The 16,164-nt window shown below is 46.3% G+C and overlaps 1 protein-coding gene across 1 annotated transcript; it reads right to left on the reverse strand.

The window, feature by feature from the left end:
* Positions 1 to 431: 431 nt before the first annotated feature.
* TUBB6 (tubulin beta 6 class V) lies at positions 432 to 16,158 on the reverse strand. The gene is made up of 4 exons (XM_077778222.1): positions 16,081 to 16,158; positions 15,759 to 15,867; positions 13,858 to 13,968; positions 432 to 1,944 (listed from the first exon to the last, which is right to left on the reverse strand). The coding sequence occupies exons 1-4, from the start codon at positions 16,135 to 16,137 to the stop codon at positions 881 to 883; spliced, it is 1,341 nt and encodes a 446-aa protein (XP_077634348.1). The 5' UTR covers positions 16,138 to 16,158; the 3' UTR covers positions 432 to 880.
* Between the last annotated feature and the right edge of the window lie 6 nt (positions 16,159 to 16,164).

Below are 16,164 nucleotides of genomic sequence, written 5' to 3' on the forward strand. Positions count from 1 at the left end.
AAGCACACAGCTCTCAAAGCTGGCCGTGCCTGGTGTCCCCTCAACCCGCCAAGAGCTTGCACACCGCTCTGGCTTTGGCTGGAAGCAGAGAGGTCATTTTCTGTAGCTTCGCTGGCAAATCTTAACCCAGCTGTTAGGGAAGGTTGGGGCTGACTGGGACAGAATGCAGGGAGCGGATTCTGTGGGAGGTCTACGTGCTGGCTGCAAATGGGGATGATGGGCTTTTAGTTATGCGTGTGCTACTTTTACGCTCTGGAGAATTCTGGCTGCCACCCTTAACGCCTGCGGTTCAAGAAAAGTCTTTCCTTTGATCTTATTCCCTTAGTGGCAGAGGCAATTCCCCCCAGAAAGAGACAAGGTACCCAAGGAGCCATCATAACAACACAAAGTAACAAATCTATCAAGGACACAGAGGCTGGAAAAGGCAAAGGGACAGTTTTAGCGTTTTATTATGAATACGTTGTTTTCAAGTTCCATATTGCATTTTCAGTATAAGGCAACACTGCACAGCTTTAGGTTTCATCACAAAGGGTGAAAAACACCGTTTCTAACTTCCTTGCTAATTTTCAGCATGGTCGAACACTAAACAGAAGGTGAGGTCAATTCGTTTGGCCCTTCATCGATGGCCCGTTCATTGTTTCAAGTCTTCCAGTAGAAAATCTGTCGTCAGATCTTTTGATTGGGTAGGACTGCCAATTCTCAGCTATTCCGCTGTACTTTCTTCATTCCAGATGACTGATAGTGCAATTCTGTAGCATTGGTGAGGGGTCTATGCCCACATTGTTAGAACAGAGCACCATGTGGTGGCCATTAGGGTCACGATGCTCCGGAGTTAAAGGAAGAACATCTGAATTGTGGTATGTGAGACAGGGATGCGCCTCTATTCATTGATCTCCTCTTCATCGTCTTCAAAAGCTTCCTCGCCATCATTGGCCGTGGCTTCTTGATACTGCTGGTATTCGGACACCAGGTCGTTCATGTTGCTCTCGGCCTCCGTGAACTCCATCTCATCCATGCCCTCTCCCGTGAACCAGTGCAGGAAGGCCTTACGCCGGAACATGGCGGAAAACTGCTCGGAGATGCGCTTGAACAGCTCCTGGATGGCCGTGCTGTTGCCGATGAAGGTGGAGGCCATCTTGAGGCCGCGCGGCGGGATGTCGCACACGGCCACCTTGACGTTGTTGGGGATCCACTCGACGAAGTAGCTGCTGTTCTTGTTCTGGATGGCCAGCATCTGCTCGTCCACCTCCTTCATGGACATGGGGCCCCGGAAGACGGTGGCCACGGTCAGGTAGCGGCCATGGCGCGGGTCGCACGCCGCCATCATGTTCTTGGCGTCGAACATCTGCTGCGTCAGTTCCGGCACCGTGAGCGCGCGGTACTGCTGGCTGCCGCGGGCCGTGAGCGGCGCGAAGCCGGGCATGAAGAAGTGCAGGCGCGGGAAGGGCACCATGTTCACGGCCAGCTTGCGCAGGTCGGCGTTGAGCTGGCCCGGGAAGCGCAGGGACGTGGTGACGCCGCTCATGGTGGCGGACACCAGGTGGTTGAGGTCGCCGTAGGTGGGCGTGGTCAGCTTGAGGGTGCGGAAGCAGATGTCGTACAGGGCCTCGTTGTCGATGCAGTACGTCTCGTCCGTGTTCTCCACCAGCTGGTGCACCGACAGGGTGGCGTTGTAGGGCTCCACCACCGTGTCCGACACCTTGGGCGAGGGCATGACGCTGAACGTGTTCATGATCCTGTCGGGGTACTCCTCGCGGATCTTGCTGATGAGCAGCGTGCCCATGCCCGAGCCCGTGCCCCCGCCCAGCGAGTGCGTGAGCTGGAAGCCCTGCAGGCAGTCGCAGTGCTCGCACTCCTTCCTCACCACGTCGAGCACCGAGTCCACCAGCTCGGCCCCTTCCGTGTAGTGCCCCTTCGCCCAGTTGTTGCCCGCGCCGGTTTGTCCTGGGACAAAGCACAAGAGAGCGGCACACGATTTCAGTAGGGCTGACTGCTGGGATCCTGGAACCTGCTTTGGATTCTGTGTGTCCCTCTCTCTGCCCCTCCCTGGCTCATGCTCTTTCTCTCTCTCAAAAATAAATAAACATTAAAATCTTTAAAAAAAATTTTTTTTTTTTTTTTAGAGAGAGCGTGCAAGGTGGGGAGGGGCAGAGGGAGAGGGAGAGAGAGAATCCCAGGCAGGCTCCACGCCCAGCACGGAGCCCCATACAGGGGGCTGGATCCCACGACTGTGAGATCATGACCTGAGCAGAAATCAAGAGTCCGGCGCTTAGCTGACCAAGCCACCCAGGCAGCCCTATATTTAATAATAAACTGTAGAAACAAGGCACTGCTGTTTCTCATTATTTTAACTGGTAACAAGGCAATGTAATATACAGCTAAAGTTATTTAAGAAGCAAGGAAGATTAGGGGCCCCTGGGTGGCTTAGTCGGTTAAGCGTCCGACTTTCGCTTAGGTCATGATCTCGCGGTTTGTGGGTTCGAGCCCCGCGTCGGGCTCTGTGCTCACTGCCAGCTCAGAGCCTGGAGCCTGTTTCAGTCTGTGGCTCCCTCTCTCTCTGACCCTCCCCTGTTCACGCTGTCTCTCTCTCTCTCCCCCCTAGAAATAAATAAAACATTAAAAAAAATTTTAAAAAGAAGCAAGGAAGATTATTAAAAAGTGTTTTATTTATTTGGTAAGCAGGTGTATATCAAATCTAGATTTTTTTAAAAAAAAATTTAATGTTTTATTTATTTCTGAGAGAGAGAGAGAGAGTGAGCAGGGGAGGGTCAGAGAGAGAGGGAGACACAGAATCTGAAACAGCCTCCAGGCTCTGAGCTAGCGGTCAGCACAGAGCCTGACATGGGGCTCAAACCCACGAACTGTGAGATCATGACCTGAGCCGAAGTCAGACATTTAACCGACTGAGCCACCCAGGCGCCCCTCAAATCTAGTTTTAAAAAGACTCATGTATAAAAGATTTTTAAAAAATTCGTTAGCATCCCTATCCAACTTTCCCTACCTATTGAATGGAAAGGACCAGGATGTGCCATAGGGGCTGGCAGGTGATCTGTGTCAAGCGGACACAGAGGAAGAAGAGATGCCAAGGCCTGTTTGTCCTTCCGCTCAGAGCTAAGACAGTGCAGGAATCACACTATAGGGACCTCTCTCCACTTATTCCAAAGATGTTCACTTGATTTCTGTCTCTACCCAGCTGGTGGTAACCACCACAACCACCATCCAGAGACCGGCTTCTGTGCTCTGGGGGGGCAGGTTCATACCTGACGCCAGAGACACTGGCGTCGAGCTGCGCTGGGGAGCAGTGACAGCGCTCAGGCTGCCTCTCGGGAGCAGCCCAGTGCCACGTCAGGGGAGACCAGCAGATGGGAGGCAGCCGTGCACTTTGGAGCGAAGGCCCTCTCCCTGAGGTCTGCTTCCAGCCCCCTGGATTCTGCAGGGGACTGCGGGCATGGCCTTACACAAGGGCCTACTTTGGGAGACAGGAGTCTTATCTCAAACTTCCTTGAAGCTTCCACAGCTTTTATCAGTGCTAAGTACTGTGGGTGTGAAGTGGAAGTCTGTAAAACAAGAAAAGCAACCCAAATCCTGTGATTCTTCAGTAAGTTTAAAATGGATTGACTACCAGTGACATGTATCACATACAAAGGGACGCCCTCCTTTAATATCTAAAGAAGTCCTACAAATCAGTACGGAAAACAGTAACTTTTAGGAAAATGGGCAAAGGCCATAAACAATTCACAGGGAAGGAAATTCAAATAACTTAAATAGTTGATGTATTCCTCATAAAGGAAATGCACATGAAAACAAGGAGATTCACAGGAGTTTCTCCCCTATGAAACTGAAAGCGATCTGAAAGCTTGAGGATACTGTTGGCCAGAGTTGGGGGAAGCCGCCTCCCTCCACACTGTGAGGCTGCAGAGAGGCGTAACAGAGCTTCCCGTCTACAGAGAACAGCTTAGCATATCTATCAGAATTCGTCCCCTTAGACTCAGCAATTTTACTTCTATAGATTTGCCTAGATCGATACACCCGCACACGTGGAAAATGACATAGAGACAAGTACTCACTGAGGAGCGGTTTGCAATAGTAAAGAAAGAAGGAAACAACCGAAATATGTTTTAACAGAGGGCTTAAATCAGTGATGGTATCTATGTGACAGAATACGATCAGCCATCAGCCCTAGTACTGAGCATATTGCTAAGGGGGGAAAAACGAACCCCAAAGTACCAAATGGTGTATGCAGTTGGCTGTCATTGATGTGTGTAACAGGTATGTATCTGCTGCTATAGGCATGGAATAACCACAGGAATCCTGGAGTGCTGCCTCTGGGAAGGAGCCTGCGTGGGCACCAGCTTGAGGCCAAGTTTTCACCGTGAACCCTTTTGTTCCCTTTGAGCCCTGGGCCAAGCAAACGTTTTACCTAGCTAGCAAAGTGGACGTTTTAGACTTTATTAAAACACGTAGGGGCGCCTGGGTGGCTCAGTCAGTTGAGCGTCCGACTTCGGCTCAGGTCATGATCTCACGGTTCGTGGGTTCGAGCCCCACATCGGGCTCTGTGCTGACAGCTAGCTCAGAGCCTGGAGCCTGTTTCGGATTCTGAACCTCCCTCTCTCTCTGACCCTTTCCTGCTCATGCTGTCTCTCTCTCTCTCTCTCTCAGAAATAAATAAAAATATTTTTAAAAACCACTTAAAGTTGCATTTCGGAAATAAATTGAAGAAATATACAGCGAACCAATAACTGTACTTGTCTGAAGGACGGGATAATAGGAGAGTTAACTTTCCATATTACATATTGCTTATAAAAAATTTTTAAACAAACCTGTCTCTTATGATAATCAAGAGAAAATTAAAATATGAAAACATGCCTTTAAGGGAAGTTTTACAAATATCAGTAAGTGGGGGGATTACTACATGAGGACCCCCATGCAGCATAAAGGCACGGTGATGGTCACAGGGAATGTCCCTAAACATTAATGAACTTCTCAAAAAGCTGCAAAATATGAGTAGCATGATCCCATCTTCTGAAAACCGAATCAACTGCGTGTGTGTGTACGCGCACGCGCGCATACATAGGAAAGAGTCAGGCAGGACACATCTGCGCCGTGTCCAGCACTAGTTAGCCCCAGGGAATAAAATCTCAGGGTCACTGGTACTAGGGATGAGGGGGTTCCATTTTTATGCCACACACTGTGCGTTTGAAGAGAACAGGTGCAAACAGCTTTAACTTTGTGACGAAAACATGACACACATTTCAATATTAAGTAGTGATGTGTCCAGGGGGGCAGGACCGCGCATAGAAACGAGGTACAGGCGGCCCCTTGCTGTCTGTCTCAGTGCCACCTCACAAGGCATATTAGCCACTCACTCCTGTTGTCTGTTCCCCGTCTACAGGTCCAAGGCACGAAGATGACAGGCATGGCGGCACTGTGCTCCACATGCCCCGTGGGCCCGGGGCACCCCCCCCCATGCTTGCAGCTCACCCCGAGGGCGCCGGCCACCCCAGCCCTCCTGGTGGCCATTTCCTCATCTGGGAGGCAACTGCGTTCTCTCTTACGAGCACAGATTCTCTTTTTTCCTGCTCAGCTGGCTCGAAAATGGCCATTGCCTTCCTGTGCCCCCACTAACTGCTGTCCACCTCCCCCCACCCCCAAGCTAGCAGGCAGCAGGCTGGCCAGACGCACCAGAGGGACCAGGAAGAGCAAGGGCTGGGATCTATGCTTGGTCATGAGCTCAGTCTAGGACCAGCGCACCTTCACGACGGAAAGGACATGAGTGCAATCGCCAAAAAGAGGCCAGAGATTATTTCATTACACAGATCAGAAACCAGCAACCGACGGCAGGTAGGTGGCTTCAGGCAGACGCGTAGTCACAGCAAGTCAAGCTCGCACGGTTCACTCAGCTTCCTCAGTATTGCAGCACGATTAGCCACAAGGTTTTCTCTGCTCTTGACAAAAAAGAAGCTAGTGACTTCTCAAAATATTTTGCCCCTGTCTCCTAGCAACAGACGTTCCCAGTTAAATATTTGGGGGTCATGAGTTGAACATGTTCTGTAATGAGATGTTGTGACATTAATCAGCGGCTCGGGACTGTAGAACACAAGGCTGCAGGCGGGTCACAACAGGTCCCCAGGGTTTTCTCGGAGTCAACCCTCTGGTTTACCTCCTGCTCACACTGGGTGAGGGATTAAGTGCTCCCTGAAGCCCTCTCACCCCGAATCTGGAAGGGAAAGTTACATGTGCAGAAAGAGGCTTCCTGTGACTCCATTTTCTCCCACAAAACTCTCTCCTACTGTCCCTGGGCATGACTGCTATACGACGAGCAATTCGTTATGAAAAAGGGTTTTCCTGGGGCACCTGGATGGTTCAGTCGGTTAGGCATCTGACTTTGGCTCAGGTCATAATCTCACAGTTCATGGGTTCAAGACCCACATCAGACTCTGTGCTGACACCTCGGAGCCTGGAGCCTGCTTGCATTCTGTGTTTCCCTCTCTCTCTACCCCTCCCCCGCTCATTCTCTCCCTCTCCCTCTCTCTCTCTCAAAAACGATACATGTTAAACAAAAAAAGGGTTTCTTTTTCAAGTATATTCATGTTCAAAACTTAAATGCAGAAAACTTACACTTTTAAAGCTATAGTTACTTCAAGTGTGTTTTTTTAAACCACTCAAGAATAAAAAAATAAAAACTAAAAAAAAAACAAAAACAAAAAGAAAAAACCACTTTACCTCATACCTAGAAATGAATAACACCGGTTTACTGTATTTGCCAGCTCTGGAAAAATGAGCCCTAAAGCTAATGGGGAATGAAGCCTCTCCCGTTCATAGACAATTCCACCTCTTTTATTAACTGGAGCATCCTTAAAAACAACCATTTCACCACACAGTATAGTGTGTTCATACATCCGGGACACCTCTCCATTCCCCATAACGAGCGTGCTATTTTAACAAAAGAAAAACATTCATTTAAACAATTTGCAATTCTGAATTAAAAACAGTGTCAGCTTTCAAAATTACTATTAAAGCTATCTCACATCAGGACAATCTGTTAAAAACTTTTAAATATTCTGAGTCAAAATTAAGGACGCATGTTCTAGCAAAGAAATCAGAAAGAATTCTGGAGACAATTTAAATGCCAGATGTCATTTCTAATATTCTTGAAGGTTTACAGGGACAGTGCATTTGATAATTAAATGGTCATCACAGGTCTATGTTAATTTGCTCTTAATCTTTTTTGTTCCACTTACTGACAGCTAGAAAGACAAGACCAGACCTTTCTTAGGCTCTCTCAGTCTTCAGTTCAAATACATTAAACCAAAGAAAACCTCCACCTTCACTGAAGCCACTGCCAAGGGAAACTAGCTCACCATGGCTTCAATAGTTGATCCAGTTTCATAAAGACTCTAAAAGCTCAATGGGTCCTGGCTGCACGGGAGTGATGGCCGAAGGGAGGCCTGACCCTGAGCGGACATCTGGGCTGGGTGGGGGACAAGTGAGCCAGAGAAGGTGGATGGCCCCCTGAGTCCTATCAGAAACCTCCAGAAAGCGCAGAAACAAGAGATACTGCCTCATCCACACCAACATTTTTCTGATGACAGCCTTAAGGCATGTAAAGTCATCTGAAACATACTCAATAAATACCTATATACCACCCACTTTAAGAAATAAAACAGACCAATGTTACATGAAGCCCAATGTAACAAGTATAAGTTTGACATCTTAAATTTAAACAATGTACAACTGGATAATTTTTTTCTGTTCCCCCCTCCTCCGCAAGCAATAAGGTGTGTGTGTGTGTGTGTGTGTGTGTGTGTGTGTGTGTGTGTTTCTACTAACCACTCCTCCCCATGGCAACAGGGTTCACTGAGTTGTACTTTAATATTGGGTTTTCAGGTTTCTTTATGTGTGAATCCTGTTTATGTGAGTGCAAATTTCTCTTTCCTTGAACTGACAGTCTATGCAATTTATACAGACTCTCCAGATTCAGAGACCTTTTTCCATTTCCTATACAGCAGTTCTTAAAACAATTTCAATTATATTGCTCAGAGTCCCTCAGTTGATACATTTCTCAAAAAGGGAAAAACAGAGCAAAAACTCTGTCCTCAAACACTGCTAGTGGCATTAACCCAGTTAAAGCAAAATGTATAATGGGCTTAAATATGTTCAAATAGGCTCTGACCCAATAACTTTACTTTTGAGAATCTATTCTGTGATCAGAGTTAGAAGCACAGACCAATTTATGTGAACCAAGATGCAAACATCTAGATTCTATATTACTATATTCCTTTTTTTTTTTTTTTAAGTTCTACATCCAAGGTGGGGCTTGAACTCACTACCCTGAGATCAAAAGTCGCATGCTCCACTGACTGAGCCAGAATACTATATTCTTTCTTTCTTTTTTTTAAACATTTTATTTATCTCTGAGAGAGACAGAGTGCAAGCTGGGGAAGGGCAAAGAGAGAAGGAGACACGGAATCTGAAGCAGGCTCCAGGCTCTCTGAGCAAGCTGGCAGCACAGAGCCCAATACGAAGCTTGAATCCACGAACCATGAGATCATGACCTGAGCTGAAGTCAGACCCTAAACCGACTGGGCCACCCAGGTGCCCCTTACTATATTCTTTCTTAGAGCAAAATTAGGTAAGAAATGACTCCCTGATTATTAGCCATTATGAAATAAATAATTACACATTATGTAACTATTAAAAATTATTTCTTAGTTTTAAATAACATGGTTCTTTATTAGCTTTTGTTGAAAAAGGCAAAGTAAAAATTGAAAATAAATATAAATAGTGTAGAATGAAGGGGGATCTCCCTTTTTAAAAGAGTGGTATATTCCCTTTTATGATGATGACCACTGTGTCCTTTAATGGGCTTCCTTTTTTGAATTTAGTTGCCAGAAACCCATGGCTTAAATGAATTCTCAGCTGCAACTGAATGAATTCTCACAGTTCACTCTGTGTTTTAAATGGCCACATTTCAGGGCGCCTGGATGGCTCAGTTTGTTAAGCATCTGACTTTGGCTTAGGTCATGATCTCTCAGTTTGTGAGTTGAAGCCCGGCCTTGGTCTCTGTGCTGACAGCTCAGAGCCTGGAGCCTGCTTCAGACTTTGTGTCTCCCTCTCTCTCTGCCCCTCCCCTGCTCACACTCTGTCTCTCAAACATAAATAAAAGTTTAAAACATAAAACAGCAGTTTCATATTTAGACTCACAAACTCATGTATTTGCTTCTACTGTGCACATGACTCAGGAATGGCAGCTACAAGGTCAGCAGCAGGAGCCGGCCTCCTGGGAGGGAACCAAGTGGAAGAGGAGTGAGGGACAAGCTTTCCCCTGTATATGCCTTCAGTTCTTTTGAATTTCCTACCATCAGAAAAGAAGTACAGTTGACCCTTGAACTACACATGCTTAAACTGCATGGGTCCACTTATGCACAGATTCTTTTTGATCAATAACTACAGTGCTGTAAAAGTATTTTCTCTTCCTTATGATTTTCTTAATAACATTTTCTTTTCTCTAGCTTACTTTATTGTAAGAATACACCATAGAATACATACGACATACAAAATATGTGTTAATCGACTGCTTATATTGTCAGTAAGACTTCCAGTCGATAGTAGTTAAGTTTTGGAGGAGTTAAACATTATAAGTAAACTTGTGACGCCTGGGGGGTCAGCACCCCTTAACCCCTGCATTTGGCAAGGGTCAACTGTATACTTTTCTTAATGATGAAGTCTACTAATTTTGTTTGGTAACATTTACTGACTGAGGTAGAGTCAGCCAACTGTAATTCAACTAGCTTTCAGTGAGCTATCCTCCTGAATATATTATATATTCCACATCTTCTTTACACACACACACACACACACACACACACACACGTCTTGCCATTTGCAATGCCATGGATGGAATTAGAACATATTACGCAAAGCGAGATAGGTAAATCAGAGAAAGACACCATATGATTTCACTCATATGTGGAATTTAAGAAACAAAACAGATGAACATAAGGGAAGGGAGTAAGAGATGAGAGGGAAACTACAAGAGACCCTTAATGATAGAGAATAAACTGTGGGTGGATGGAGGGAGGTGGGTGGAGGATGGGCTACATGGGTGATGGGTACTAAGGAAGCACTTGTGATGAGCACTGGGTGTTGTATATAAGTGACGAATCGCTGAATTCTACTCCTTAAACCAACATTGCAAGGTATGTTAACTAAAATTTCAATTAAATTTAAATAATAATAAAAAAGAAGCCTTAGCCATCCTCTCAGATTCTTACAGAGGCCCGGATGCTTGGGGGGCCCTTCATTCCACAGAGTGTGAAACTGAAGGAGCCCAGAGAAGGGGCTGATAGCACCAGAGGTGGGCAGAGCTGAAATCAGCCCCCGAGTTTCCCTTGTCCCCATTCAGTGCTCTCTCTTTTCTGCTAATCTAACTCGAAGCGGTTACATAGGGTCTATGGCTGCTAAGAATCATACCTACTTACTAAGAAAAAGTGAAAGATGGAGCTGATCTATATAAAGCAAGCATGGGGAAGTCATCCTTATTTCCTCCTGAGCCTACAGAATATTGTTCTCCAAGTCACGTCTATGTATCACAAGGCCCGGAGGGAGGTGGTGGTAAGGGCAATGAGATGGGGGTGGGCAAAGGGGTTCAGCTCTTCAGAAACCAGAATGCGTTGCCCAAGGATGCACGAGCAAGCATTTCTGTAGGAGAGATTCCTTGCACTGAAACTGTCAAATCAAAATTCTTGAGCTGCTGAATCCTTTAAGTTGTTCTCTGACAACACTTAAAACTGTCATTGCCCCAAATAACTTCACCAACACTAGCTGTTGGATTTTAAAGTATTAGCCAGTGTGTTGGACAAAAAATATCTTGTTTTAATGACTCCTCCTCATTCCCAACTACTAGTAAATTTTGTCCCTAGGCACAACTTTTGTTATCGTAGTACGAAGAGGGTATCTCCCCATTATATTTTATAATTGACTATTGTTTTTAAGGAGATCAATTTGTCCCAGTTTGCCTGGAACTTCACCAGTTTCAACACTGAAGTTGTGGTGTCCTGGGAGACCTCCGAGTCCCAGGCAAATCAAGAGAGTTGGTCACTCATAGCAATAACGTCTGAGTCTTTTTATCTTGTGTCTGGCTGCCTTACTGAGGTCTTATAAACGCTAATCACTGTTCACTGGACAGCCTATCTGGAAAATCCAAGAGAATCACTCCACCTTCAAAAAACAATTTTGTATTTTCCTTTAAGTGATTTATATCTCTTTTCTTCCTCTGGTCTTTGTGCACTGGCTAGAACCTTTAAAACATGGAACATGGAAGAGGCAATGGACATCTTCTCATACCTGACTTTGCTGGGAATGCTTCTAATGTTTCACCGGTGAGTATGACACTGTTATGTATTTTGGTATATAATTCTTTTTCTTTAATGTTTATTTATTCTTGAGAGGGAGTGAGAGAGAGAGTGCATGGGGGAGGGGCAGAGAGACAGGGAGACAGAGGATCCAAAGCGGGCTCTACACAGAGAGCAGAGTGCCTAATGTGGGGCTTGAGCCCACAAACTGCAAGATCACGACCTGAGCTGAAGTCAGACGTTTAACTGACTGAGCCACCCAGGCACCCCTTGGTAGGTAATTCTTTTTTTTTTTTTAATTTTTAATGTTTTATTTATTTCTAAGAGAGAGAGAGACAGAGACAGAGACAGCATGAGTAGGGGAGGGTCAGAAAGAGAAGGAGACACAGAATCCGAAACAGGCTACAGGCTCTGAGCTGGCTGTCAGCAAAGAGTCTGATGCGGGGCTGAAACCCAGGAACAGTGACATCACGACCTCAGCCGAAATCGGATGCTTAACTGACTGAGCCACCCAGGCGCCCCGTGGCACCCCTTGGTAGATAATTCTTAAATAGAGGAAGTTTCCTTCTATTTCCATCTTGTACATAAGTGTTTTTGTCTTCTACAAGTCAGGAACACATACTGAGTTTTATCAAATATTTTTGGGCACCTATTAAAGTGTTGTCTCTCTTAATTAGCTGACTTCTCAATGTTGAACCATCCTTGCATTCCTAGGATGTGGCTAATACATATCAAGCACTTACTGTGAATGAGATTCTCTAGATATATAGGGTTTAAATAACAGAGGATTATCTGTTACCCTTGTGAAACTATCTCTATCTCATGCCTTTTATGGGAGGGGTTGGAAAGTAGATCTTTGATACATTTACAATAGTAACTTCAAGCCACAAATCAGCCTTAGGAGTCTCTCATATCCTTGTAAGACACTTTGCCTTTTACAGGCACTGAAATTTTGTTTGTTGTTGATTGAGGTATTTAGGTTGACAAGTAATAGTTTTCCCTCCAGGCATATTTCTTATTCTATTACATTGGTGATTTTTGAGAAAAGAACATAAGTGAAGTGAATGTGTGGTATTTAACATTAAAATACAATTGCTGAGTGGAAGGCTTTCACATCTGCTACACACCCTGTAGGTTCTACTTTGGCTCCTAAGATAGAAATGGCTACATATGACCACGTTTGCACAGTGCCTTTCTGTTTTCTCTTTTCATTCCCCTAATTTGGGAGAGTATCTCTACTAAGGCCCTGAGCACTGCTATCCAATAGAACTTTCTGCAATGAAGGAACTGTTCCTTATGTCCAGTATGGTAGCCACTAGCTATATTTAATTATTGAGCACTTGAAATGTAGCCAGTACAATTGAGGAAGTGAATTGATTTTATGTAATATTTTATTAACTTTAATTTAAATAGCCATGTGTGGCTAGTGGCTACCACATTGGGCAGCAGGATCCAAAAGAGTTTCTGCTTAGGGCCAATTTTCCTCCAACCCCTGAACAAGTTATTTTTGGGAACTTTGCCTACCTTATTGGTTGTGTCTGTTGTCAGGGTGATCGGGGAGTGGGGATGATACCTGAAAGATTCATAAACTCTGTGAACGTTCATCTTGCTGAGTCACCTTTACAACAGGTGTAGCCTGCTACTTTGTAGCAGAATAAAATCTTTCAAGATTCTGTCTCTTCTTGAATATTTTGAACATTCCCCCTTTGAATATTTTGGGTCAAGTAACCTTGACTCTAAAAACCATGACTACTGGGTGATGAAGGCTGGTAGCACTAATGGTACCATTTCATCTACTGTTATATAATTTTCTTTAGGAATGTGTGGAGGGACAGGTGCTTTATCATGTTTTAGGTGGAAGAAGGGAGGGAAAGATTTGCCCAATTCTGACAAAGCAAAATTCACATGGTGCCAGCCTTTAGAAAGAAAGCAGAATAACTCTCTATAGGTAATGGAAGAGAAATACAGGTATAAAAACATGGAAGTTAAAAAAATGTGTAATATATCATATTATGATAATTTATAAGGGGAAGAAAGAAATTAATGTCTAAAAAATTTGTTAAATCAATGTCTATTGGCTGGGGCACCTGGGTGGCTCAGTTGGTTAAGCAATCGACTCTCGATTTCGGCTCAGCTCAAAATCTCACGGTTCGTGGGTTCGAGGCCCACATCAGGTTTTCGGCTGACAGCGTGGAGCCTGCTTAGCATTCTCTCTCTCCCTCTCTCTCTGCCCCTTTCCCTCCCCCTCTCAAAATAAATAAATAAACTTAAAAATAAAAGAACTATCAATATAATCATTTCATTTAGAGATACACACATTACTTTCCTAAAGAAAACACAAGAATTAAAAGGGGTACCCTCTGTGACATGGGACTGTTGATTTCCATTCTAAGCTTTTCTTTGCCAAGTGATGTTTTTAATCTTGCACATAAATTAGTTTGATGTTAAAAAAAAAAGTGGGGGGAGGAGAGAAACAGAAGCAAGTAGGAAAGATGGAACCCACCGAAGATGAAGTTGTCAGGCCGGAAGAGCTGCCCAAAAGGCCCGGACCTCACACTGTCCATGGTGCCTGGCTCCAAGTCCACCAGGGCAGCCCTGGGCACGTATTTCTGAGCTGGAAGAGAACAGAGCCCACCCACAAAGGTCACTTTCTGGCTTCCAGAGTGATCAACTTCCCTGTAGCAAGTTCCCCCAGCACAGCTGCCTGGATCCTATGAAACAGGCTTTCTTCAGAGACAGACCTGGCTTTCTTCGAATCACAGAACCTTAGCACTGGGAGGGACCTTGAACAACCCATTCCCACCTTAAATTGTTCAGATGAGGAAATCGACCCAAGCATGAATGGGCAGAGGAAGTTCCAGGAATAAGCAGGATGAGAAATCCGGTCTCCTGACTTCCTGCCTTCTGTATTTTCCACTTCACCCCGACACCTCTTTCCTGCTGGGCGGTTTTACTTTTATAGCTCCATGGAAATAAACCGTATCTGTTGCAGCAAATTGCTGGGCTGCTGTGCCGTTCTTTCCACTTTTTGGCACATCCCTCATGCACACACATTAATGGATCCAAGCTATAGTCTAAGCACCGCGTTGCAGGCACCAGCCTAAAGGCTGTTTCCGGAAGACACTCTCATTTACGAATGACATTTGCTGTGCAGCCTTGTTGTTAGCAAGCACGTTTTCATGCCTCTTGGGCAGGAAATTGTTCCCTAGTGAGGATGGGGTTAATATGATTGCCCATAGGACCTGCTCTACAACTCGGGTCCTGTGATGCACACACCCACTGAAGCAAGGATGTAAACAAAGTGGACCCAAGGGTTCACAGGAAATGCAATGTATAACTGGAATTTTTAGTGCTGTCTAGAAATGTCATATTGTACGTCCTGCTCTCCCAAACCTTTTCTTATAGCTGCTGAGTGAATAAAACCCAGTGCTTTATGTATCTTGCTCTTCCCAGCTCTTGTGTGGACAAAGAGCAAGGAACTCCAAAAACCAGAGGAATTATTCTGGGGCGATGTGTCACATATGTGGAAGGGTAGCATCTGTCATTTTCTGAGGGTTCTTTCAACATCTTCACTTTTCGTTGCTTTGTGAAGGGCACATATCCAATTTTATAATAAAATTGTTACAGAAATAGTGGGTAGACGTAGCCACAGTATATATGTAGGTATCCAGGTCAAGGGGGAAATGATTCCCAACCTTGGGTAAACGACAGCCTGCAATTTTTACTGAACTTCACCAATTACCCAGAACTGTCTGTAGTTTCAGCTTCCAGGGAGCATCAAGAGTTTCTAGAGGTTGGTAAGGGGGCAGAGGAGTCATTTAAAGGAGTGCTTTTCAAATTCTTAGCCAAGAATCTCCGTTAAGAGATAACATTTTAAACTGAAAAACAAAGCAAAACAGAAAGTCGGACATGACCCAGTAAGTGATTTCACAACACTAACGGGTTGTCAGGTTCAAGAGTTCAGACCCGCGTGATAGGCCAAATTCGGCTTTTTGAAATAAACTGACGGCGGATTTCCCGCCCCAGGGGGAGTGAGGAAGGACCCGGGCATCCTGCTGTACCCCGGGAAATTTTCCGAGAGCAAACTACCCTCGCTCGAGGGCGGCATCCAGATGGCCAACTTGGGATCGGGCGGAGAAGACCCGAGAAGGCCGACAACGCCGGGGTCCTAGAGGGGGAAGGCCTAACCAGGAAAAGGGGTGGCCGAGGTCCAAGACGGGGCTGGCCGAGGGTCCCGGGGGAGATGGCTAGGATCCCGGGGGGCGGGGGGCCGGGATGGCTGGGATCCGAGGGGCAGACGGCTGGGGTCCGGGCAGGGACGGACGGGGACGGCCGAGGGTCTAGGAGGGGGACCACCGGGTCGGACCGGGAAGGGCGGGGTCCCGGCCGCGCCGCGCTACTCACAGGATGACTCATTGTAGTAGACGTTGATTCTCTCCAGTTGCAGCGCCGAGTCACCCACGTAGCCTCCGGCCGGGTCGATACCGTGTTCATCGCTGATCACTTCCCAAAACTTGGGAAGGGAGAGGCGGGGGGGGGGGGGCAGACGNCTCCGCGGCCGCGCCACTCCTCGATCACTTCCCGGGTGCCGCGCAGGACCGGGCTGGGCTCCGAGGACCGAGTGGCACAGAGGGTGCGCACCGGAGCGTTCGCACCGAGGGCTCGAGCCCTGACACCCACGGCCTGCCAGCTGCCCACCCGCAGGGAAGCCCGGCGCCCGGCCCACCTTGGTGCCGATCTGGTTCCCGCACTGGCCCGCCTGGATGTGCACGATCTCCCTCATGGCGGGCGCTGGCTCTGCGCTCGGGGC

This window comes from Crocuta crocuta, unplaced genomic scaffold (assembly GCF_008692635.1).
Source record: "Crocuta crocuta isolate KB4526 unplaced genomic scaffold, BGI_CrCroc_1.0 scaffold26, whole genome shotgun sequence".
NCBI lineage: Eukaryota > Metazoa > Chordata > Mammalia > Carnivora > Hyaenidae > Crocuta > Crocuta crocuta.

Excerpts from the sequence above, each read along its gene's own strand:
- TUBB6 (XM_077778222.1), bottom strand. The coding sequence starts at position 16,137 with ATGAGGGAGATCGTGCACATCCAGGCGGGCCAGTGCGGGAACCAGATC. Across the intron at positions 15,868-16,080 it reads GGAACCAGATCGGCACCAAG|TTTTGGGAAGTGATCAGCGA; the intron begins GTGGGCCGGGCG and ends TCCCTTCCCAAG. Across the intron at positions 13,969-15,758 it reads CTACTACAATGAGTCATCCT|CTCAGAAATACGTGCCCAGG; the intron begins GTGAGTAGCGCG and ends GTTCTCTTCCAG.